The sequence below is a fragment of the Pleurodeles waltl genome, chromosome 1_2, assembly GCF_031143425.1.
Source record: "Pleurodeles waltl isolate 20211129_DDA chromosome 1_2, aPleWal1.hap1.20221129, whole genome shotgun sequence".
Taxonomy (NCBI): domain Eukaryota; kingdom Metazoa; phylum Chordata; class Amphibia; order Caudata; family Salamandridae; genus Pleurodeles; species Pleurodeles waltl.
The window spans coordinates 1,335,791,098-1,335,815,501 of NC_090437.1; the positions used below are offsets into that span (position 1 = coordinate 1,335,791,098).

A 24,404-nucleotide genomic window follows, 5' to 3' on the forward strand; every position below is an offset into this window, starting at 1 on the left:
AAACGGTGCACGCCGACCCGACCAGAGGAGGAACGACACACAGTCTTGCTTGTGAGTAAGAAATCGATGCATCGCTGGCCTTTTTCGATGCACACTCGCCCGTGTGGCTTTATTTTGACGCTACCCAGGTACTTTTGAGCGCTAACTGCGTTCTCTTGTTTTCGAAAGGATTTAAGACTCTTTTCCTTTTTAAATTCATAACTTGACTTGTGTATGTTGGATTCTTGTTGGTTTGGTCTTGTTTTGTTTAGATAAATATTATCTATTTTTCTAATCCTGTGTTGTGTCATTTTGTGGTGTTTTCTCTGAGTTCATGTACATGTTTGTACAAATACTTTACACATTGCTTCTGAAGTTAAGCCTGCCTGCTCGTGCCAAGCTACCAAGGGGGTGAGAGGGGGTTAACTAAGAGTGATTCTCCTTTACCCTGACTAGAGTGAGGGTCCTTGCTTGGACAAGGGGTAACCTGCCAATCAAAGACCCCATTTCTAACAGCACATCAGTAGAGAGATCTGCCAGTGAAGCTCATATGAGCGAGGGATGGGTATGTCCAACATACTTTATTACTATCTGGCAGCTCATGCTCTTGTGCTCCACGACTGACTCACAGGTGGGTGGGCGGACCCGGCTTATTGGTTGGAGGTAGAGGCCCTGGGGCTGACACGTATCATGGATCTTCTATATGGTGGACCAGTATCATGTAACATCCCGGAGGTGACTAGGATGGTGTTTCTGGAAGGGAGGGAGGCACAGCATCGCACTGGGTCGTGGAAGAAACTAACACACCAAACTCTGTTGTGGCAGGACATGGTTGGATGAGGTGAGCGCATCAGAGGGATTTTCACAATAGGTTGCAATCGGCCTAACTGTGCTTGGGATGTGTGGATTGGGGACCATATGCAGTCCTTCCATGAACTTCAACAAGGGAACAAGTTGTCACATACGCAGTTCCATAAATATTTGCAATTGCGGCATGACCTAATATCCCACATTCCTGAGGCCACCTCAATCCTTGAATTCAGCCCCATGGAAGCGAAGGTGATGATGGGAGCGTTGGGCCAAGGGGGAATCTCCCAAATCTACCATTCGATGGTGTTAAATGCCTCCAAGTCACCCCATGCCCTGAGATCTAGGTGGGAAGCCTGGGTGGGACCAATGGATGAGGAGGACTGAAGAGATACTTTAATGGCATTAATTTGATTGCAATATCAGCTAAATTGAGACTGGTGCAACTGTATTACCTACACTGTGTGTACCTAACACCAATTCGAATGCACTGAGCAGAGATTAGGGCCACGCCCCAGTGTGGGAGTTGTGATTGAGCCCCAGCAGACTTGTTTCATATGGCATGGTCCTGTCCCAGTCCCAGGAACAGGTGTTGTCAGAACTCGCTACGGTGGTGGGACAAACTCTGGAGCTGTCTCTGGTGATGGGCCTGTTGGGAGTGATGGAGGGGATGGGAGGTTTCCGAGCGGATAGACAGCTGGTGAGCACAGCCTATTTGCTAGCAAAGAGAGACATTGCAAGACATTGGTTGAAGACCAGTCCCCCTACGATTGTGCAATGGAGGAGGGGAGTGGACTAGTGTGCCCAAATGGAGAAACCTGTTTATGAGGCGCAAGGGTGCCCGCAGAAACACAGTAGAATCTGGTCTAAATGGACTGGCAACCAAGGAACAGATGTTGTAGACAACCTGTAGTTCTGATATGCATGTGTACTAATGTACTACATACAAGCCTCGCTTGTAGTGTCTGTTTGGGATGGCTGAACATGCTGGAAACACAGTTATATATACAGCTGTATCATCCTTGTTGTGTGATAAATGAGACTATGTATAAAAATAAAAATGTGGTTATAAAAATAAAAGAGATACAAAAGAGTTCCTCCATAATATGGTGCTGTTTTATCTGCTTTCAGTGTACCACTGATCAGGACACACTGATGCCCGGGGATGATCTGACCCCCGATGCCATCCAGTTCTGCCAGCAGCTGGGCAGCAGGGCTACGCGGGTGTCGGAGGTGGTGAGATCCAAGGACCCAGCCATCTACAAGGCCATCCAGGAGGGCTTGGACCGGGTGAACCAAAGGGCGGCTTCCAATGCTCACAGGGTGCAGAAATGGGCCATATTGGGAAAGGATTTATGTATTGCTGGAGGTGAGCTAGGTGAGTACCCACATGGTAGAGCGGTCAACAGCAGCATAAACTATTGATGGGGAGCCTTAAGAGAGTACCCAAAGTATGTAAGGAGAATATTCATGATGGCAGCATGATTAGCTGTATGATTCACCGTTGATGGACGAGAACTAGGTGAATATCCACAATACCTATAGATGAATACATGAGTGATGAAATGATCCATTGTAAGGTTAATCGAGAGGAGATAGGTGAGTACCAAGAGAACCCAAAAAATGACATGTGATACAGTAATTCCTTACGGAATGGTTCTCCTCAAATGGATGTAAACCATGACTGCTATGCACCATCTATCGTGACATTTTGCAAATATACTAGCAAAAGGTATAGGATTTATACATAATGAGAAACAATCATTTATGCTGTTATCATGAAATACAAGGATTCTGCTGACCTGATAGTTATTGTATCAGTTTCAATAGAATGTACAGGTGTTGGAATTTGGAAGGTTTTCTTTGGATCTGGCGATGAGATCCTGCCATGTGGATGTCGGTCACATAGGATGGCTTGGTTGACGCATGATATGGTTGATTAAGAGAGTAGCAACACGCACATGCAGTGCGTGGAAGATATTTTGGTGAACTGACCTCATGTTAAAATAGTAAAGCTTGTTCCCCCTCACAGGGCATTGCACCGCCTTGTAATTGTCAAGGTGATAGAAAGTGTAGACAGCCAGCAACTTTATATATGTGTGTTTCTTGAGCACATTCAAAGGCAAAGAAAATTAGTACCTAAGTGTGTGACTACGGTGACTCAAAGCACACGGGGGAAGATGTGGAGGAGAGCCGGTGCACATTCTTCCTAAAATGCAAATCAACACAAATAGGTGCAGTGGCTGAAACAGTATGAACCAATGTGGTTTGTGCCCTGATATTTAGCCTAGATGGGTGTTAGGAAATTCCCTAGCAAGATACCAATCTTATTGTAAGAGGAGGCCTAACCAACTTTTTATGGCATTCTTCCTCATTGGCAACCTCTCCCCACCCTGCTTGGATAATTCCACCAGCCAGACTGTACCTCAGAAAAAAGGGGGTGAGGGATTTCTTTAATAAAGTTCTACTGAACAGAGAAGGATGCAGACAACTAAAAATACTGGGTCCTTTCCAGGACTAGAGGTGACCCAGGCTATTGCCTTTATTATTGGGAAACCCTGGGACAATTAAAAGCAGTGCTAGGATGGAATGAGGGCTACATGGCCTAATCTACCCATGTTATGCCAACATGTCTCTGCCCTATTCATAGCCAAATCAGGTCATGGGTATTCACCAGGATCAAAGGCTCCCTAACAGACTGACGTATCTTCCGTCAGTGAGTGAAATGTAGAATTAGTACTGTCAAGGTGAGTAGGCTGAGCCTATACAGATGACTCCCTTTTTATCTATTTTAGCGCGTTTCAAAATGCATGAAACCTCAAATCACTACAAAACCATAATTCTGATCTCATACCTGCATTAACATTTTAATGCCCATTTACTTCAGCTAGCTCATCAGGAAGGGCTTTAAATTCAACAGCTCCTATTCCAACAAAATGGCACACAGCAGTTCTTAATTCTTTGCCTTGAGAACCAAATGTAGGCGCTCTAGTTGTTCTTTAGAGCTCTGTGATGAAGCTGCAGTTGATCAATGGGGAGTATGTTTCTATCTTCATGTCAGAATGTTTTACTGACATGGATTTGAGAGCTCATAGATAATGTATGCTGAATTTGGTTTTCTAACGCACTAACCAATTCCTCCAGTCACTGCCATATTAACTGTAGGAAATGCTTTCAGTTTTACAGTTTTGATTCCATCAGGAAGGCGTTTAGGTGTGCCACACTTCTCTCATAAATACAGAATTTTGGGCCCATATTTATACTTTTTGACAAAAACCAGTGCCGGCGCTGGTTTGCATCAAAAAATTTACTGCTGGCTAACGCCATTCCTACGAGCCAGGCGGGCGCCTTATTTCAGGATTGACGTTAGCTGGCGCTGCGGGCTGGTCAGAGTAAAAGAAAAGGACTCAAACCAGGCAGCGCCAGCACAGGGAACAATGGGGGTTGTGCGTCAAAAAATGGTGCAAGTCAGGTTAGAGTAAAAAAATAATGGCTCTAACCGGTCTTGCGCCATTTTTTGACGCACAACCCCCATTTAAATGACTCCTGTCTTAGCAAAGACAGGAGTAATGCCCCATTGCCCAATGGCCATGCCCAGGGGACATCTGTCCCCTGGGCATGGCCATTGGGCACAGTGGCATGTAGGGGGGCCCAAGTTAGGACCCCCATGCCACTTTAAAAAAAAGAAATTATACTTACCGCTACTTACCTGTATTTACCTGGGATGGGTCCCCCATACATGGGTGTCCTCCAGGGGTAGCAGGAGGTGTCCCTGGGTGCAGGGGAGGGCACCTCTGGACTGCTTCCATGGCCAGAGACCATGGAAGTGAGCCCACAGGCCTCTTAACACCTGCCCTCACCCAGGCGTTAAAAAACGGCGCACATCAGGCTGTGCGCTGTTTTTTAAGGCCCGCCCCCTCCTGTGTGTCAAAATGACATGGGAGTATAAATAAGGTGCACAGGCCTTAAAGTCATGTTTTGGACGGGAACGCCTACCTTGCATGTCATTAACGCATGGCAGTTTCTCGCATCCAGAAAATGACGCACACAGAGGAATTTTGACGTTTGCGGGGTCGGGCGTCATAGTATAAATATGGTCTTAGGTTTGAGCAAATTCGGCACAAACAGAGAATAAATATGCCCCTTAGTGCTCTAGTTCTTTACTAAAACACAGTGGTGAAGCTGCTGTAGACCCCTGGGAGATCAACTAACATACTGCTGCTGTTTTGGGAAAAACATGGTTTAATCAGAATTTCAGACTTTGTTCTCATATGGCAGTCTCAAATAATAGAAATGTGTTCTCATTTTATCTTCTGGAGCACCTTCCATAACCTCTGTGAGAAAATCATGAAAGAAACTGTTTTCACTCAAACATGGTTCATCAAATCCCAGCACAGGATCAGCATTTTTTCACAGGGTAGAATCACCTTAAAACACACTACATTTTTAAGATTAGTATGGTACCACCAACAAATGATTTGTATGGCGACTAAAATATGTTTTATGTTATTACCCTTCAAATGTGTTTCTTTTTTTGACCCTCAAAAACAGATTTTCGTTGCAATGTATTTCAATGGGATGATATCCCAGGCTCCTGTAATGGCCATCAAAACATGTTGTTCATATTTTGCTGCGGTGCACAAAGTCAGAAATGTCCCATTGAACATCAGGAATGAATTGAGAGATCACCAGAATATGTTGTGCAAGGATGTTGTCATAGAATCAGTTGACATGTCCCAGTGGATTTTCACCCTAGTGGTGGCAAAGAAAATAACAAAAATAACTAGGGATTTCAAATTATGGGCCTGATTCCAACTTTGGAGGACGGTGTTAAACCTTCCCAAAAGTGGCGGATATACCACCTACCGTATTACGAGTTCCATAGGATATAATGGACTCGTAATACGGTAGGTGGTATATCCGCCACTTTTGGGACGGTTTAACACCGTCCTCCAAAGTTGGAATCAGGCCCTATGTGTTGATCTCAGATCCTTGAATAAGGACAATTAGTTCATTGTTTTCTTCCCTTGATGATTCAAGAGATGTTCCCTAATGAGTTGAAGCAAAAGTAGTCTCTACTTTAGACTTAAGATATGTTTACCACTAAGTTGAACTCATTGGGGATTCTAGGTCTCTCACAACTTTCAGTAACCCAATTGGTGCATTTACATTTTTTCACATGACTTTTGGGCTACCCTCAGCAGAATCAGTTTTTCAAACGTTAAAGTTCAATTTGGGAGTATGGCTAGTGTTAGGCTATCAAGACAATATCCTTATATTCACAGGGCCTGAACAAGAATTTGTATGTTTTAGAAAAGTTTTACACATTTTGGAAAAAAATGTTTTTCTGTCAAGAAGAGCAAATGTCAGTTTATCATGAGAGAGGTAGAATTCTAGGGGGGGATCAACCCTAACCTGAGTTTGGTGGAAGCTATAAAAGATTGTACAGTCCCACGGGATAACGATCAGGTGAGATCTTTTTTTGGGTTGTGTGAGAACTGCTCACATTCTGTCCACAATATTGCATTACAAACAGCTGCTGAAAAATAAATGTTGGGAAGTGGAGTTAAGGTTAAGTGGGAGGATGAGGAGAAGTCTTTTTTGAAGGTCTTAACAGTTTAATTCTCATTGCTCCTCCACTTCATCTTTTTTGTGATGACATTCCCTCCACTGCCACTGTTGATGCTTGTGGACTTGGTTTAGAAGTGATTCGGAGTCAATGAGTTGGGGGAAGAGAGAATATGATGGCATTTGTGACACGATCCCTATCTCTTTTGGAAAGGAATTACAGCACTATTGAGACAGACGTGTTTGTATGTTTTTGGGCTACTAACCATTTTGCAACATATCTGTGGGGAAGTAGGTTCTCATTGATAACGAATCATGAACCCTTAGTACATTTGATAGACATAAAGAGTTTCACCAAAGTCAGTCCTAGGTTGGTCAGGCTTTTATCAAAAATGTATGAATTCAATTTTCAAGTGATGCAGGTTCAGAGGGAAAAAAATTCTAGCAGAATTTCTCAATAGATGTCCTAGAAATGTCCAAGGGACAAATTATCACAATCAAAGCTGAACAGGATCTGCTGACAGTACAAGAAGGAAACGTGTACCATCCAGAACCAGCTATAGTCAGTCTAGCACCATGGCTCCTGAATATTTAGAATTCTGTCACCTACAGATCTCCACCAGAACAATGAAAATCCTAGGGGAAGCTAGAAAGCCAAGCACAAGGAAATGCTACACAGAACAATGAAACAGATACATCCATTGGTGCACAGACAAATGGAAACAAGGGCAGAACAGGTAATAGTATTAACTTACCTCACCCATCTGTTGGACAGTGGGCTAATCTACGCATCACCAAAAGTACACCTAGCAGCAATAGTAGCCTATACCAGAGGCACATCAGGTAAAAGTTTCTTCATATCCCCAGTGGTGAAGAGATTCTTGGAAGGCTCTGAGAGATTTGCACTGCCAAGATTGGTTCCAACACCACTGTGGAATTTGAACACTGTACTAATGCAATTAAAGACAGAACCATTTGAGCCTATGCAGAAAGCAGGTCCAAAGTCACTCACTGTAAAGACAGCCTTTTTGATTGTGATCACATCGCTACACAGAGTTAATGGGCTACAAGCTCTGACAATGCATGTACCATACCTACAAATCCACAAGGACAAGGTGGTCCTCGAAACCAGTCCACATTTTCTACCCAAAGTGGTGACACAATTTCATGTAAACCAAAGCATACAGCTACCAGCTTTCTTCCAAGAACCAAAGACACAGGCCAAAAGAACCCTTCACACTGTACGTGTGGAGAGCTTTAATGTACTGTCTGCAGGAAACAAAGGGGTTTCATAAGGGGAACCAATTATTTCTCTCCTTTTCCAATGCAAGCAAGGGATTACCAGTGACCAAAGGAACAATTGCAAGATGGATAGTCGGAACAATACAAATTTGCAAGTGGAGAATCAGGAAAACCCTACCCGTGCGCCCTAGGGCACGTCAAATTAGGAACAAACCTGCTACACTGCCATTCCTAACAAACATCCCAATTGCCGAAATTTGCTCAGCAGCAACCTGGGCATCTCTGCACACCTTTGACAGCAAGCACCCCTGCAAACCTGATACTGGGATCTAGCTACGAGTTAATCTCCAGAAAGGAGGAGCTTTTCCTAATCAAGATGGCAACCCCCTGGAACCTGAAGAGAACCCTGCATGGACAAGGGCTGAATACGTCCCCCTCACCCCAGAAATTTACAGTGGGTCCCCTGTAGGTGTGTGTCCTGGCTTCAGTTGTTTAATATATTGCGCCACTAGTCTGCACTTTACTTTGTTGCCCAGACCATTTACATTCCAGGTAAAGTCTGCAAGGCCTGAGGACTCTAGGTGTTTAATAGTATGACATGGCATAATAAGGAAACAAACCAACCCCCCCAATAACCCCTCACCCCCCACTGTTTTCAACCAGCTCAAAACCCATCACCTAGGCAACAACTATGAGCAAGGAGAGTTTGAGAGGTCTGTAGCCGACCACTCCCCTAAACGTTCAAACCCCAAACTGCAACAGCACTCCACGTATGCTCAAGTTTACTCTCAACCCACCCACCTCCCCAGAAATGGGAGATGAAGCAACCAGGTGGAAGAAAGAAAATGAAAAAAAGAGCTGCAATAGAGGGGAAAATAATTGCAGGGCACCTTCTGACGTCATATATGGCACAGACTTTCCACCAAATGGTGGTCGATGACACCCACAAAGAAAAACAAGAACGTTTCCAAAACCAACCACTGGATGGCGGAATAATGCACAGCATGTGAATCCAGAACATTCTTCAAGCTGCAAAACTACTACTACTGGTAAGTTACCTTTTCGATATGATGTACTGTAGACAGTGTAGGATGTTTGTTTTAGGGTTGGAGCCGTGGTAAGGATCAAAAGGCCTCCAGGGGCAGGAAAGAGTAAGAACCTGTTTCAGAGTTTGGCAGAGGGGGATGCTATCCCATCCGCCGTATTACGATTCCATTATATCCTATCAACAACATAATACAGCGGTCGGGACTTCCATCATGTTTGTGATGGAGTAGCCTGTCCGCCAAACTCTGAATCAGGACCTAAATCTAAACTTTTTCCTTGTACACGAGTAGGGACAGTTTCCGAGCATGATGTTTTGGTGGAGAACGGTAAATGGTGGAGCAAAGAAGTGCTGACTTGATTAAGTAGGGAAGTAAAGTCAACTCTCCCAGAGATTCTGTGAATGCAGGAGCAGAGAGTAATTGGTGGTTGTGTGATGGTAATGGAGGTGATAGACGAGATGCAGTGGTTTGGTTTGGCCTGATGTGTCTTCTAGCAGCACTGGGATGAAATGGTGATGGTGATTCCTCTATCATCTACGCACAAGAGCTCTCCGGATGTCACAGGAGCTCTTCAGATGTCACAGGAGCTCTCCATATGTCACAAGAGCTCTCCAGGTGTCACAGGAGCTCTCTGGATGTCACAGGAGCTCTCTGGATGTCACAAGAGCTCTCCGGATGTCACAAGAGCTCTCCGGATGTCACAGGAGCTCTCTGGATGTCACAAGAGCTCTCCAGGTGTCACAAGAGCTCTCCGGATGTCACAGGAGCTCTTCAGATGTCACAGGAGCTCTCCATATGTCACAAGAGCTCTCCAGGTGTCACAGGAGCTCTCTGGATGTCACAAGAGCTCTCCGGATGTCACAGGAGCTCTTCAGATGTCACAGGAGCTCTCCATATGTCACAAGAGCTCTCCAGGTGTCACAGGAGCTCTCTGGATGTCACAGGAGCTCTCTGGATGTCACAAGAGCTCTCCAGGTGTCACAAGAGCTCTCCGGATGTCACAAGAGCTCTCCGGATGTCACAAGAGCTCTCCAGGTGTCACAGGAGCTCTCTGGATGTCACAAGAGCTCTCCAGGTGTCACAAGAGCTCTCCGGATGTCACAAGAGGTCTCCGGATGTCACAGGAGCTCTCTGGATGTCACAAGAGCTCTCCAGGTGTCACAAGAGCTCTCTGGATGTCACAAGAGCTCTCCAGATGTCACAGGAGCTCTTCAGATGTCACAGGAGCTCTCCATATGTCACAAGAGCTCTCCAGGTGTCACAGGAGCTCTCTGGATGTCACAGGAGCTCTCTGGATGTCACAAGAGCTCTCCGGATGTCACAAGAGCTCTCCGGATGTCACAGGAGCTCTCTGGATGTCACAAGAGCTCTCCGGATGTCACAAGAGCTCTCCGGGTGTCACAAGAGCTCTCTGGCTGTCTCACCAGTGGAATACCAGGGAATGCTGCTGCATAAGATGCAGGCGGGCTCCTTGCTGGGACACCTGTACATTAGGAGGTCAAAGTCAGGGTCCTCTCAATGTGTCCAAATCCAGACATCTAGACCCAGGAGCACAGATACCACATAGATGAAGATGACTGTGTAGATGAGGTATTAAAAGGCATTGAAGATATTCTTTAGCTATCTTACTTGGTATGGTGCAGCGTTCCCTGATTCTTGGTGCCATAAAATATATTGTTCATATTTTCAGTACAAACCATTGCCCCAATGTTCTAAGAGGCAGTGTTTTCACTGCTCTTTTATTTATTTGTCCCTGTGACACATAAATCTGACCCATTTCCTACTGGATGTTCTGGAAGTACGTAAAGGTAAAACAAGGGGATATGCCAACTATGCTGTTGCATAGTTTATATATATATATATATATATATATATATATATGCTCACAAGTCGGGCCCCCTAACATTTCACCTGCGGCAGCTGCACCCCCGACCGCCTACTTTGGTCTTGCTCCGCTTGCTAGCCAAGCTCGCCTACTATTGTATTGACAAAGCTTACATTATGGTACGATTGCCCCTCCCCAGGCTATGCTGGCTTGTGAATAGACTGTGTAAGTTACTTTACTATACGATTGCCCCTCCCCAGGCTATGCTTGCCTGTGAATAGACTGTGTAAGTTACGTTACTGTACGCTTGCCCCGCCCCAGGCTATGCTGGCCTGTGAATAGACTGTGTAAGTTACATTACTGTACGATTGGCCCTCCCCAGGCTATGCTGGCCTGTGAATAGACTGTGTAAGTTACTTTACTGTATGATTGCCCCTCCCAGGCTATGCTGGCCTGTGAATAGACTGTGTAAGTTACTTTACTGTACGATTGCCCCTCCCCAGGCTATGCTGGCCTGTGAATAGACTGTGTAAGTTACGTTACTGTACGATTGCCCCGCCCCAGGCTATGCTGGCCTGTGAATAGACTGTGTAAGTTACTTTACTGTACGATTGCCCCAGCCCAGGCTATGCTGGCCTGTGAATAGACTGTGTAAGTTACTTTACTGTACGATTGCCCCAGCCCAGGCTATGCTGGCCTGTGAATAGACTGTGTAAGTTACATTACTGTACGATTGGCCTTCCCCAGGCTATGCTGGCCTGTGAATAGACTGTGTAAGTTACATTACTGTACGATTGCCCCTCCCCAGGCTATGCTGGCCTGTGAATAGACTGTGTAAGTTACTTTACTGTACGATTGCCCCTCCCAGGCTATGCTGGCCTGTGAATAGACTGTGTAAGTTACATTACTGTACGATTGGCCCTCCCCCGGCTATGCTGGCCTGTGAATAGACTGTGTAAGTTACTTTACTGTACGATTGCCCCTCCCCAGGCTATGCTGGCCTGTGAATAGACTGTGTAAGTTACGTTACTGTACGATTGCCCCGCCCCAGGCTATGCTGGCCTGTGAATAGACTGTGTAAGTTACTTTACTGTACGATTGCCCCAGCCCAGGCTATGCTGGCCTGTGAATAGACTGTGTAAGTTACTTTACTGTACGATTGCCCCAGCCCAGGCTATGCTGGCCTGTGAATAGACTGTGTAAGTTACTTTACTGTACGATTGCCCCTCCCAGGCTATGCTGGCCTGTGAATAGACTGTGTAAGTTACATTACTGTACTATTGCCCCTCCCCAAGCTATGCTGGCCTGTGAATAGACTGTGTAAGTTACATTACTGTACTATTGCCCCTCCCCCGGCTATGCTGGCCTGTGAATAGACTGTGTAAGTTACATTACTGAGCTATTGCCCCTCCCCCGGCTATGCTGGCCTGTGAATAGACTGTGTAAGTTACATTACTGTACTATTGCCCCTCCCCGGCTATGGTGGCCTGTGAATAGACTGTGTAAGTTACTTTACTATACGATTGCCCCTCCCCAGGCTATGCTGGCCTGGGGAGGGGCAATTTCATGTAAACCAAAGCATACAGCTACCAGCTTTCTTCCAAGAACCAAAGACACAGGCCAAAAGAACCCTTCACACTGTACGTGTGGAGAGCTTTAATGTACTGTCTGCAGGAAACAAAGGGGTTTCATAAGGGGAACCAATTATTTCTCTCCTTTTCCAATGCAAGCAAGGGATTACCAGTGACCAAAGGAACAATTGCAAGATGGATAGTCGGAACAATACAAATTTGCTAGTGGAGAATCAGGAAAACCCTACCCGTGCGCCCTAGGGCACGTCAAATTAGGAACAAACCTGCTACACTGCCATTCCTAACAAACATCCCAATTGCCGATATTTGCTCAGCAGCAACCTGGGCATCTCTGCACACCTTTGACAGCAAGCACCCCTGCAAACCTGATACTGGGATCTAGCTACGAGTTAATCTCCAGAAAGGAGGAGCTTTTCCTAATCAAGATGGCAACCCCCTGGAACCTGAAGAGAACCCTGCATGGACAAGGGCTGAATACGTCCCCCTCACCCCAGAAATTTACAGTGGGTCCCCTGTAGGTGTGTGTCCTGGCTTCAGTTGTTTAATATATTGCGCCACTAGTCTGCACTTTACTTTGTTGCCCAGACCATTTACATTCCTGGTAAAGTCTGCAAGGCCTGAGGACTCTAGGTGTTTAATAGTATGACATGGCATAATAAGGAAACAAACCAACCCCCCCAATAACCCCTCACCCCCCACTGTTTTCAACCAGCTCAAAACCCATCACCTAGGCAACAACTATGAGCAAGGAGAGTTTGAGAGGTCTGTAGCCGACCACTCCCCTAAACGCTCAAACCCCAAACTGCAACAGCACTCCACGTATGCTCAAGTTTACTCTCAACCCACCCACCTCCCCAGAAATGGGAGATGAAGCAACCAGGTGGAAGAAAGAAAATGAAAAAAAGAGCTGCAATAGAGGGGAAAATAATTGCAGGGCACCTTCTGACGTCATATATGGCACAGACTTTCCACCAAATGGTGGTCGATGACACCCACAAAGAAAAACAAGAACGTTTCCAAAACCAACCACTGGATGGCGGAATAATGCACAGCATGTGAATCCAGAACATTCTTCAAGCTGCAAAACTACTACTACTGGTAAGTTACCTTTTCGATATGATGTACTGTAGACAGTGTAGGATGTTTGTTTTAGGGTTGGAGCCGTGGTAAGGATCAAAAGGCCTCCAGGGGCAGGAAAGAGTAAGAACCTGTTTTAGAGTTTGGCAGAGGGGGATGCTATCCCATCCGCCGTATTACGATTCCATTATATCCTATCAACAACATAATACAGCGGTCGGGACTTCCATCATGTTTGTGATGGAGTAGCCTGTCCGCCAAACTCTGAATCAGGACCTAAATCTAAACTTGTTCCTTGTACACGAGTAGGGACAGTTTCCGAGCATGATGTTTTGGTGGAGAACGGTAAATGGTGGAGCAAAGAAGTGTTGACTTGATTAAGTAGGGAAGTAAAGTCAACTCTCCCAGAGATTCTGTGAATGCAGGAGCAGAGAGTAATTGGTGGTTGTGTGATGGTAATGGAGGTGATAGACGAGATGCAGTGGTTTGGTTTGGCCTGATGTGTCTTCTAGCAGCACTGGGATGAAATGGTGATGGTGATTCCTCTATCATCTACGCACAAGAGCTCTCCGGATGTCACAGGAGCTCTTCAGATGTCACAGGAGCTCTCCATATGTCACAAGAGCTCTCCAGGTGTCACAGGAGCTCTCTGGATGTCACAGGAGCTCTCTGGATGTCACAAGAGCTCTCCGGATGTCACAAGAGCTCTCCGGATGTCACAGGAGCTCTCTGGATGTCACAAGAGCTCTCCAGGTGTCACAAGAGCTCTCCGGATGTCACAGGAGCTCTTCAGATGTCACAGGAGCTCTCCATATGTCACAAGAGCTCTCCAGGTGTCACAGGAGCTCTCTGGATGTCACAGGAGCTCTCTGGATGTCACAAGAGCTCTCCGGATGTCACAAGAGCTCTCCGGATGTCACAGGAGCTCTCTGGATGTCACAAGAGCTCTCCAGGTGTCACAAGAGCTCTCCGGATGTCACAGGAGCTCTCTGGATGTCACAAGAGCTCTCCGGATGTCACAAGAGCTCTCCAGGTGTCACAAGAGCTCTCTGGATGTCACAAGAGCTCTCCGGATGTCACAGGAGCTCTTCAGATGTCACAGGAGCTCTCCATATGTCACAAGAGCTCTCCAGGTGTCACAGGAGCTCTCTGGATGTCACAGGAGCTCTCTGGATGTCACAAGAGCTCTCCGGATGTCACAAGAGCTCTCCGGATGTCACAGGAGCTCTCTGGATGTCACAAGAGCTCTCCAGGTGTCACAAGAGCTCTCTGGATGTCACAAGAGCTCTCCAGATGTCACAGGAGCTCTTCAGATGTCACAGGAGCTCTCCATATGTCACAAGAGCTCTCCAGGTGTCACAGGAGCTCTCTGGATGTCACAGGAGCTCTCTGGATGTCACAAGAGCTCTCCGGATGTCACAAGAGCTCTCCGGATGTCACAGGAGTTCTCTGGATGTCACAAGAGCTCTCCGGATGTCACAAGAGCTCTCCAGGTGTCACAAGAGCTCTCTGGCTGTCTCACCAGTGGAATACCAGGGAATGCTGCTGCATAAGATGCAGGCGGGCTCCTTGCTGGGACACCTGTACATTAGGAGGTCAAAGTCAGGGTCCTCTCAATGTGTCCAAATCCAGACATCTAGACCCAGGAGCACAGATACCACATAGATGAAGATGACTGTGTAGATGAGGTATTAAAAGGCATTGAAGATATTCTTTAGCTATCTTACTTGGTATGGTGCAGCGTTCCCTGATTCTTGGTGCCATAAAATATATTGTTCATATTTTCAGTACAAACCATTGCCCCAATGTTCTAAGAGGCAGTGTTTTCACTACTCTTTTATTTATTTGTCCCTGTGACACATAAATCTGACCCATTTCCTACTGGATGTTCTGGAAGTACGTAAAGGTAAAACAAGGGGATATGCCAACTATGCTGTTGCATAGTTTATATATATATATATATATATATATATATGCTCACAAGTCGGGCCCCCTAACATTTCACCTGCGGCAGCTGCACCCCCGACCGCCTACTTTGGTCTTGCTCCGCTTGCTAGCCAAGCTCGCCTACTATTGTATTGACAAAGCTTACATTATGGTACGATTGCCCCTCCCCAGGCTATGCTGGCCTGTGAATAGACTGTGTAAGTTACTTTACTATACGATTGCCCCTCCCCAGGCTATGCTTGCCTGTGAATAGACTGTGTAAGTTACGTTACTGTACGATTGCCCCGCCCCAGGCTATGCTGGCCTGTGAATAGACTGTGTAAGTTACATTACTGTACGATTGGCCCTCCCCAGGCTATGCTGGCCTGTGAATAGACTGTGTAAGTTACTTTACTGTATGATTGCCCCTCCCAGGCTATGCTGGCCTGTGAATAGACTGTGTAAGTTACTTTACTGTACGATTGCCCCTCCCCAGGCTATGCTGGCCTGTGAATAGACTGTGTAAGTTACGTTACTGTACGATTGCCCCGCCCCAGGCTATGCTGGCCTGTGAATAGACTGTGTAAGTTACTTTACTGTACGATTGCCCCAGCCCAGGCTATGCTGGCCTGTGAATAGACTGTGTAAGTTACTTTACTGTACGATTGCCCCAGCCCAGGCTATGCTGGCCTGTGAATAGACTGTGTAAGTTACATTACTGTACGATTGGCCCTCCCCAGGCTATGCTGGCCTGTGAATAGACTGTGTAAGTTACATTACTGTACGATTGGCCCTCCCCAGGCTATGCTGGCCTGTGAATAGACTGTGTAAGTTACATTACTGTACGATTGCCCCTCCCCAGGCTATGCTGGCCTGTGAATAGACTGTATAAGTTACTTTACTGTACGATTGCCCCTCCCAGGCTATGCTGGCCTGTGAATAGACTGTGTAAGTTACATTACTGTACGATTGGCCCTCCCCCGGCTATGCTGGCCTGTGAATAGACTGTGTAAGTTACTTTACTGTACGATTGCCCCTCCCCAGGCTATGCTGGCCTGTGAATAGACTGTGTAAGTTACGTTACTGTACGATTGCCCCGCCCCAGGCTATGCTGGCCTGTGAATAGACTGTGTAAGTTACTTTACTGTACGATTGCCCCAGCCCAGGCTATGCTGGCCTGTGAATAGACTGTGTAAGTTACTTTACTGTACGATTGCCCCAGCCCAGGCTATGCTGGCCTGTGAATAGACTGTGTAAGTTACTTTACTGTACGATTGCCCCTCCCAGGCTATGCTGGCCTGTGAATAGACTGTGTAAGTTACATTACTGTACTATTGCCCCTCCCCAAGCTATGCTGGCCTGTGAATAGACTGTGTAAGTTACATTACTGTACTATTGCCCCTCCCCCGGCTATGCTGGCCTGTGAATAGACTGTGTAAGTTACATTACTGAGCTATTGCCCCTCCCCCGGCTATGCTGGCCTGTGAATAGACTGTGTAAGTTACATTACTGTACTATTGCCCCTCCCCGGCTATGGTGGCCTGTGAATAGACTGTGTAAGTTACTTTACTATACGATTGCCCCTCCCCAGGCTATGCTGGCCTGGGGAGGGGCAATTTCATGTAAACCAAAGCATACAGCTACCAGCTTTCTTCCAAGAACCAAAGACACAGGCCAAAAGAACCCTTCACACTGTACGTGTGGAGAGCTTTAATGTACTGTCTGCAGGAAACAAAGGGGTTTCATAAGGGGAACCAATTATTTCTCTCCTTTTCCAATGCAAGCAAGGGATTACCAGTGACCAAAGGAACAATTGCAAGATGGATAGTCGGAACAATACAAATTTGCTAGTGGAGAATCAGGAAAACCCTACCCGTGCGCCCTAGGGCACGTCAAATTAGGAACAAACCTGCTACACTGCCATTCCTAACAAACATCCCAATTGCCGATATTTGCTCAGCAGCAACCTGGGCATCTCTGCACACCTTTGACAGCAAGCACCCCTGCAAACCTGATACTGGGATCTAGCTACGAGTTAATCTCCAGAAAGGAGGAGCTTTTCCTAATCAAGATGGCAACCCCCTGGAACCTGAAGAGAACCCTGCATGGACAAGGGCTGAATACGTCCCCCTCACCCCAGAAATTTACAGTGGGTCCCCTGTAGGTGTGTGTCCTGGCTTCAGTTGTTTAATATATTGCGCCACTAGTCTGCACTTTACTTTGTTGCCCAGACCATTTACATTCCTGGTAAAGTCTGCAAGGCCTGAGGACTCTAGGTGTTTAATAGTATGACATGGCATAATAAGGAAACAAACCAACCCCCCCAATAACCCCTCACCCCCCACTGTTTTCAACCAGCTCAAAACCCATCACCTAGGCAACAACTATGAGCAAGGAGAGTTTGAGAGGTCTGTAGCCGACCACTCCCCTAAACGCTCAAACCCCAAACTGCAACAGCACTCCACGTATGCTCAAGTTTACTCTCAACCCACCCACCTCCCCAGAAATGGGAGATGAAGCAACCAGGTGGAAGAAAGAAAATGAAAAAAAGAGCTGCAATAGAGGGGAAAATAATTGCAGGGCACCTTCTGACGTCATATATGGCACAGACTTTCCACCAAATGGTGGTCGATGACACCCACAAAGAAAAACAAGAACGTTTCCAAAACCAACCACTGGATGGCGGAATAATGCACAGCATGTGAATCCAGAACATTCTTCAAGCTGCAAAACTACTACTACTGGTAAGTTACCTTTTCGATATGATGTACTGTAGACAGTGTAGGATGTTTGTTTTAGGGTTGGAGCCGTGGTAAGGATCAAAAGGCCTCCAGGGGCAGGAAAGAGTAAGAACCTGTTTCAGAGTTTGGCAGAGGGGGATGCTATCCCATCCGCCGTATTACGATTCCATTATATCCTATCAACAACATAATACAGCGGTCGGGACTTCCATCATGTTTGTGATGGAGTAGCCTGTCCGCCAAACTCTGAATCAGGACCTAAATCTAAACTTGTTCCTTGTACACGAGTAGGGACAGTTTCCGAGCATGATGTTTTGGTGGAGAACGGTAAATGGTGGAGCAAAGAAGTGCTGACTTGATTAAGTAGGGAAGTAAAGTCAACTCTCCCAGAGATTCTGTGAATGCAGGAGCAGAGAGTAATTGGTGGTTGTGTGATGGTAATGGAGGTGATAGACGAGATGCAGTGGTTTGGTTTGGCCTGATGTGTCTTCTAGCAGCACTGGGATGAAATGGTGATGGTGATTCCTCTATCATCTACGCACAAGAGCTCTCCGGATGTCACAGGAGCTCTTCAGATGTCACAGGAGCTCTCCATATGTCACAAGAGCTCTCCAGGTGTCACAGGAGCTCTCTGGATGTCACAGGAGCTCTCTGGATGTCACAAGAGCTCTCCGGATGTCACAAGAGCTCTCCGGATGTCACAGGAGCTCTCTGGATGTCACAAGAGCTCTCCAGGTGTCACAAGAGCTCTCCGGATGTCACAGGAGCTCTTCAGATGTCACAGGAGCTCTCCATATGTCACAAGAGCTCTCCAGGTGTCACAGGAGCTCTCTGGATGTCACAGGAGCTCTCTGGATGTCACAAGAGCTCTCCGGATGTCACAAGAGCTCTCCGGATGTCACAGGAGCTCTCTGGATGTCACAAGAGCTCTCCAGGTGTCACAAGAGCTCTCCGGATGTCACAGGAGCTCTCTGGATGTCACAAGAGCTCTCCGGATGTCACAAGAGCTCTCCAGGTGTCACAAGAGCTCTCTGGATGTCACAAGAGCTCTCCGGATGTCACAGGAGCTCTTCAGATGTCACAGGAGCTCTCCATATGTCACAAGAGCTCTCCAGGTGTCACAGGAGCTCTCTGGATGTCACAGGAGCTCTCTGGATGTCACAAGAGCTCTCCGGATGTCACAAGAGCTCTCCGGATGTCACAGGAGCTCTCTGGATGTCACAAGAGCTCTCCGGATGTCACAAGAGCTCTCCAGGTGTCACAAGAGCTCTCTGGCTGTCTCACCAGTGGAATACCAGGGAATGCTGCTGCATAAGATGCAGGCGGGCTCCTTGCTGGGACACCTGTACATTAGGAGGTCAAAGTCAGGGTCCTCTCAATGTGTCCAAATCCAGACATCTAGACCCAGGAGCACAGATACCACATAGATGAAGATGACTGTGTAGATGAGGTATTAAAAGGCATTGAAGATATTCTTTAGCTATCTTACTTGGTATGGTGCAGCGTTCCCTGATTCTTGGTGCCATAAAATATATTGTTCATATTTTCAGTACAAACCATTGCCCCAATGTTCTAAGAGGCAGTGTTTTCACTGCTCTTTTATTTATTTGTCCCTGTGACACATAAATCTGACCCATTTCCTACTGGATGTTCTGGAAGTACGTAAAGGTAAAACAAGGGGATATGCCAACTATGCTGTTGCATAGTTTATATATATATATATATATATATATATATATATATATATGCTCACAAGTCGGGCCCCCTAACATTTCACCCGCGGCAGCTGCACCCCCGACCGCCTACTTTGGTCTTGCTCCGCTTGCTAGCCAAGCTCGCCTACTATTGTATTGACAAAGCTTACATTATGGTACGATTGCCCTTCCCCAGGCTATGCTGGCCTGTGAATAGACTGTGTAAGTTACTTTACTATACGATTGCCCCTCCCCAGGCTATGCTTGCCTGTGAATAGACTGTGTAAGTTACGTTACTGTACGATTGCCCCGCCCCAGGCTATGCTGGCCTGTGAATAGACTGTGTAAGTTACATTACTGTACGATTGGCCCTCCCCAGGCTATGCTGGCCTGTGAATAGACTGTGTAAGTTACTTTACTGTATGATTGCCCCTCCCAGGCTATGCTGGCCTGTGAATAGACTGTGTAAGTTACTTTACTGTACGATTGCCCCTCCCCAGGCTATGCTGGCCTGTGAATAGACTGTGTAAGTTACGTTACTGTACGATTGCCCCGCCCCAGGCTATGCTGGCCTGTGAATAGACTGTGTAAGTTACTTTACTGTACGATTGCCCCAGCCCAGGCTATGCTGGCCTGTGAATAGACTGTGTAAGTTACTTTACTGTACGATTGCCCCAGCCCAGGCTATGCTGGCCTGTGAATAGACTGTGTAAGTTACATTACTGTACGATTGGCCCTCCCCAGGCTATGCTGGCCTGTGAATAGACTGTGTAAGTTACATTACTGTACGATTGGCCCTCCCCAGGCTATGCTGGCCTGTGAATAGACTGTGTAAGTTACATTACTGTACGATTGCCCCTCCCCAGGCTATGCTGGCCTGTGAATAGACTGTGTAAGTTACTTTACTGTACGATTGCCCCTCCCAGGCTATGCTGGCCTGTGAATAGACTGTGTAAGTTACATTACTGTACGATTGGCCCTCCCCCGGCTATGCTGGCCTGTGAATAGACTGTGTAAGTTACTTTACTGTACGATTGCCCCTCCCCAGGCTATGCTGGCCTGTGAATAGACTGTGTAAGTTACGTTACTGTACGATTGCCCCGCCCCAGGCTATGCTGGCCTGTGAATAGACTGTGTAAGTTACTTTACTGTACGATTGCCCCAGCCCAGGCTATGCTGGCCTGTGAATAGACTGTGTAAGTTACTTTACTGTACGATTGCCCCAGCCCAGGCTATGCTGGCCTGTGAATAGACTGTGTAAGTTACTTTACTGTACGATTGCCCCTCCCAGGCTATGCTGGCCTGTGAATAGACTGTGTAAGTTACATTACTGTACTATTGCCCCTCCCCAAGCTATGCTGGCCTGTGAATAGACTGTGTAAGTTACATTACTGTACTATTGCCCCTCCCCCGGCTATGCTGGCCTGTGAATAGACTGTGTAAGTTACATTACTGAGCTATTGCCCCTCCCCCGGCTATGCTGGCCTGTGAATAGACTGTGTAAGTTACATTACTGTACTATTGCCCCTCCCCGGCTATGGTGGCCTGTGAATAGACTGTGTAAGTTACTTTACTATACGATTGCCCCTCCCCAGGCTATGCTGGCCTGTGAATAGACTGTGTAAGTTACATTACTGTACGATTGCCCCGCCCCAGGCTATGCTGGCCTGTGAATAGACTGTGTAAGTTACATTACTGAACTATTGCCCCTCCCTAGACTATGCTGGCCTGTAAGTAGACTGTGCAAGTTACATTACTGTACGATTGCCCCTCCCAGGCTATGCTGGCCTGTGAATAGACTGTGTAAGTTACTTTACTGTACGATTGCCCCTCCCAGGCTATGCTAGCCTGTGAATAGACTGTGTAAGTTACATTACTGTACGATTGGCCCTCCCCAGGCTATGCTGGCCTGTGAATAGACTGTGTAAGTTACGTTACTGTACGATTGCCCCGCCCCAGGCTATGCTGGCCTGTGAATAGACTGTGTAAGTTACATTACTGAACTATTGCCCCTCCCAAGGACATGCTGGCCTGTGAATAGACTGTGTAAGTTACATTACTGTACTATTGCCCCTCCCCAGGCTATGCTGGCCTGTGAATAGACTGTGTAAGTTACTTTACTGTACGATTGCCCCAGCCCAGGCTATGCTGGCCTGTGAATAGACTGTGTAAGTTACATTACTGAACTATTGCCCCTCCCCCGGCTATGGTGGCCTGTGAATAGACTGTGTAAGTTACATTACTGAACTATTGCCCCTCCCCCGGCTATGCTGGCCTGTGAATAGACTGTGTAAGTTACATTACTGAGCTATTGCCCCTCCCCCGGCTATGCTGGCCTGTGAATAGACTGTGTAAGTTACATTACTGTACTATTGCCCCTCCCCCGGCTATGCTGGCCTGTGAATAGACTGTGTAAGTTACATTACTGTACTATTGCCCCTCCCCAGGCTATGCTGGCCTGTGAATAGACTGTGTAAGTTACGTTACTGAACTATTGCCCCTCCCCCGGCTATGCTGGCCTGTAAGTAGACTGTGTAAGTTACATTACTGAGCTATTGCCCCTCCCCCGGCTATGCTGGCCTGTGAATAGACTGTGTAAGTTACATTACTGTACTATTGCCCCTCCCAGGCTATGCTGGCCTGTAAATAGTCTGTGTAAGTTACATTACTGAGCTATTGCCCCGCCCCAGGCTATGCTGGCCTGTGAATAGACTGTGTAAGTTACATTACTGTACTATTGCCCCTCCCCGGCTATGCTGGCCTGTAAATAGACTGTGTAAGTTACATTACTGTACTATTGCCCCTCCCCGGCTATGCTGGCCTGTGAATAGACTGTGTAAGTTACATTACTGTACTATTGCCCCTCCCAAGGACATGCTGGCCGGTAAGTAGACTGTGTAAGTTACATTATTGTACTATTGCCGCTCCCCAGGCTATGCTGGTCTGTGTTTGCACTGTGTAAAATACATTAGTGGAGTATTGCCCCACCCCTGGCCTTACTAGCCTGTGATTCCAGGGTCAGGTTTTTTATTTGGAGTATTTCCTGTCCTTCTGGGCCATACTGGCATGTGATTGGAGGGAGAAGTCGTGCATGCTGGCCTGTGATTGGAGGGAGAATCTGGGGACAATGCTGGCCTGTAAATGGAAGGAAGCTGTGGGCCATGCTGGCCTGCGATTGGAGGGAGAATCTTTGGGCCATGCTGGCCTGCGATGTGAGGGAAGCTGTGGGCTATGCTGGGCTGTGATTGGAGAAGTGGTGGACCATGCTGGTCTGTGAATGCAGGGTCGCTCAAAGGTTGCATTGCATTGCTGTAGCAATTACTCTCTCCCAGGCTAAAGTTACCAGGTGGCTCCATGCCACCAAGGGCTCAATAATTCAGTAATGGCACTTTATTTAACAACTCTGTGCATCGTGGTACCACTTGGATCGCTCACAGGATACCCTGGTTTGCAAAAAAAAGTTCCAGGACGAGAGCCTAGGGCCCTTGGTAACCTGGGGTCATCTAGAGGCAAAGCTTGTATCGCTATGTTTTCCTCCATAGGAAATCCACATGGAAGGGGCGAGTGGAATTAACACTTTGCAGTAGTTTGCCTTGCTCTTGTTGCCTTTTTTAGTCAAGACTGATTTGCATATGGCTGGGTCTAAACTGGGGTGACAGTGAGGAAAAGAACAATGGATTAAACCCAAATCTGTGACTGGGGGTGAATGTTTGAAAATATTCAGCATTCCACCCTTTATATTTATGTGTTCCTATAGTTGCCCTGAGTCGCTAGGGTATGCCTAGATGTGGGACCCATGCTCGCTGTGCCACTGGATTCAAGCTAGCTGGGCTGATGAGGGGTGATACCCTGAAACCGGTCCCAGGATGCTTCTTTCTGGTCCAGAAAGGACCTCGTCCGGCAGTTCAGGCTAGACTGTACCTATGTGGAGCAGGCTCAAGAATGATTTGCATATGGCTTGGTCCAAACTGGTCCGGTATGGTGAGCAGAAAAAAGGATGGATTAAACCCAGATCTGTGAATGGGGGTGAATGTTTGACAATGTTCAGCATTCCGTCTCTCATCTTTTTGTGTTGCCCTTGTTGCCATTATGGGCAGGGTATGGTTAGGGCCTCAGCCTTGCCAGGTTGATACCATGTGCTTTTTCAGTCAATTGTTGTAAAGCATTGCATTATATTACTTTTTGGCATTTGTATTACACTTAATACCCCCCTGTGTGGGTTGCTGGAGCGCACAAGGTAAATATATGCCCTGCTATCAAAGCACATCATGTTAGTGAATGGCAGCACTTCATAAGGAATGAGAGCATGCAAAATATGCCCGCCTGTGGTGGGTCTTTCCTGTAGAGATCTGCTCCAAGAAACAGGGCTGATATATGTAGGTGGGAAGGGGACACTTAGAAGCTACCATAGTAATCAATCTGGGCAAAGCATTGCTCTTGAGGGATCTGATCTCTAAGACGCAGATCAAATGTAGGCGTCTTGGGCCCTATTCAAACTAGAAAATGTGACTCCCTACTTCTAGTACCCCCTTTCTGTGGTCGCACCCTCCCTACCTTGACTGTTGAGTTTTGTATTAAAGACATATATTGTGGCCGCACTCCATCATGTCTATATGTCTATGTATACTAATGAAAACACGAGTGCATAAGTTCATATGTTATGCACTGTGACTTTCTGTTGTGTGATTGCATTGTTTCTTTCTTCTTCTGGACGCCCTTTATGGTTGGTTCTGACATCCTTGGTGACCGGAGTCCAAGTGACTCCTTAACAGTGAAGGTAAACCAGGTTGGAAAGTGGCTTACAAGCTTAGAATACACTGTGTTGCTGGGAGAAGGCTTACCTCAGAGAGAGTTGGCCATCTCCTATCATAGATCCAAGTGGAGCATTATGCGCATGGATTTGTGTT

General features: G+C 46.8%; 1 protein-coding gene across 2 annotated transcripts in view; it reads left to right on the forward strand.

Annotated features, from left to right (window-relative positions):
• LOC138251898 (long-chain-fatty-acid--CoA ligase ACSBG2-like) overlaps positions 1 to 24,404 on the forward strand; it is a 239,873-nt gene that overhangs the window by 209,696 nt on the left and 5,773 nt on the right. For both annotated transcript variants that reach the window (XM_069205688.1, XM_069205689.1), the window contains exon 12: positions 1,918 to 2,164. In XM_069205688.1, the coding sequence (XP_069061789.1) occupies positions 1,918 to 2,164 (247 nt within the window). The remainder of the gene's footprint in view (positions 1 to 1,917; positions 2,165 to 24,404) is intronic.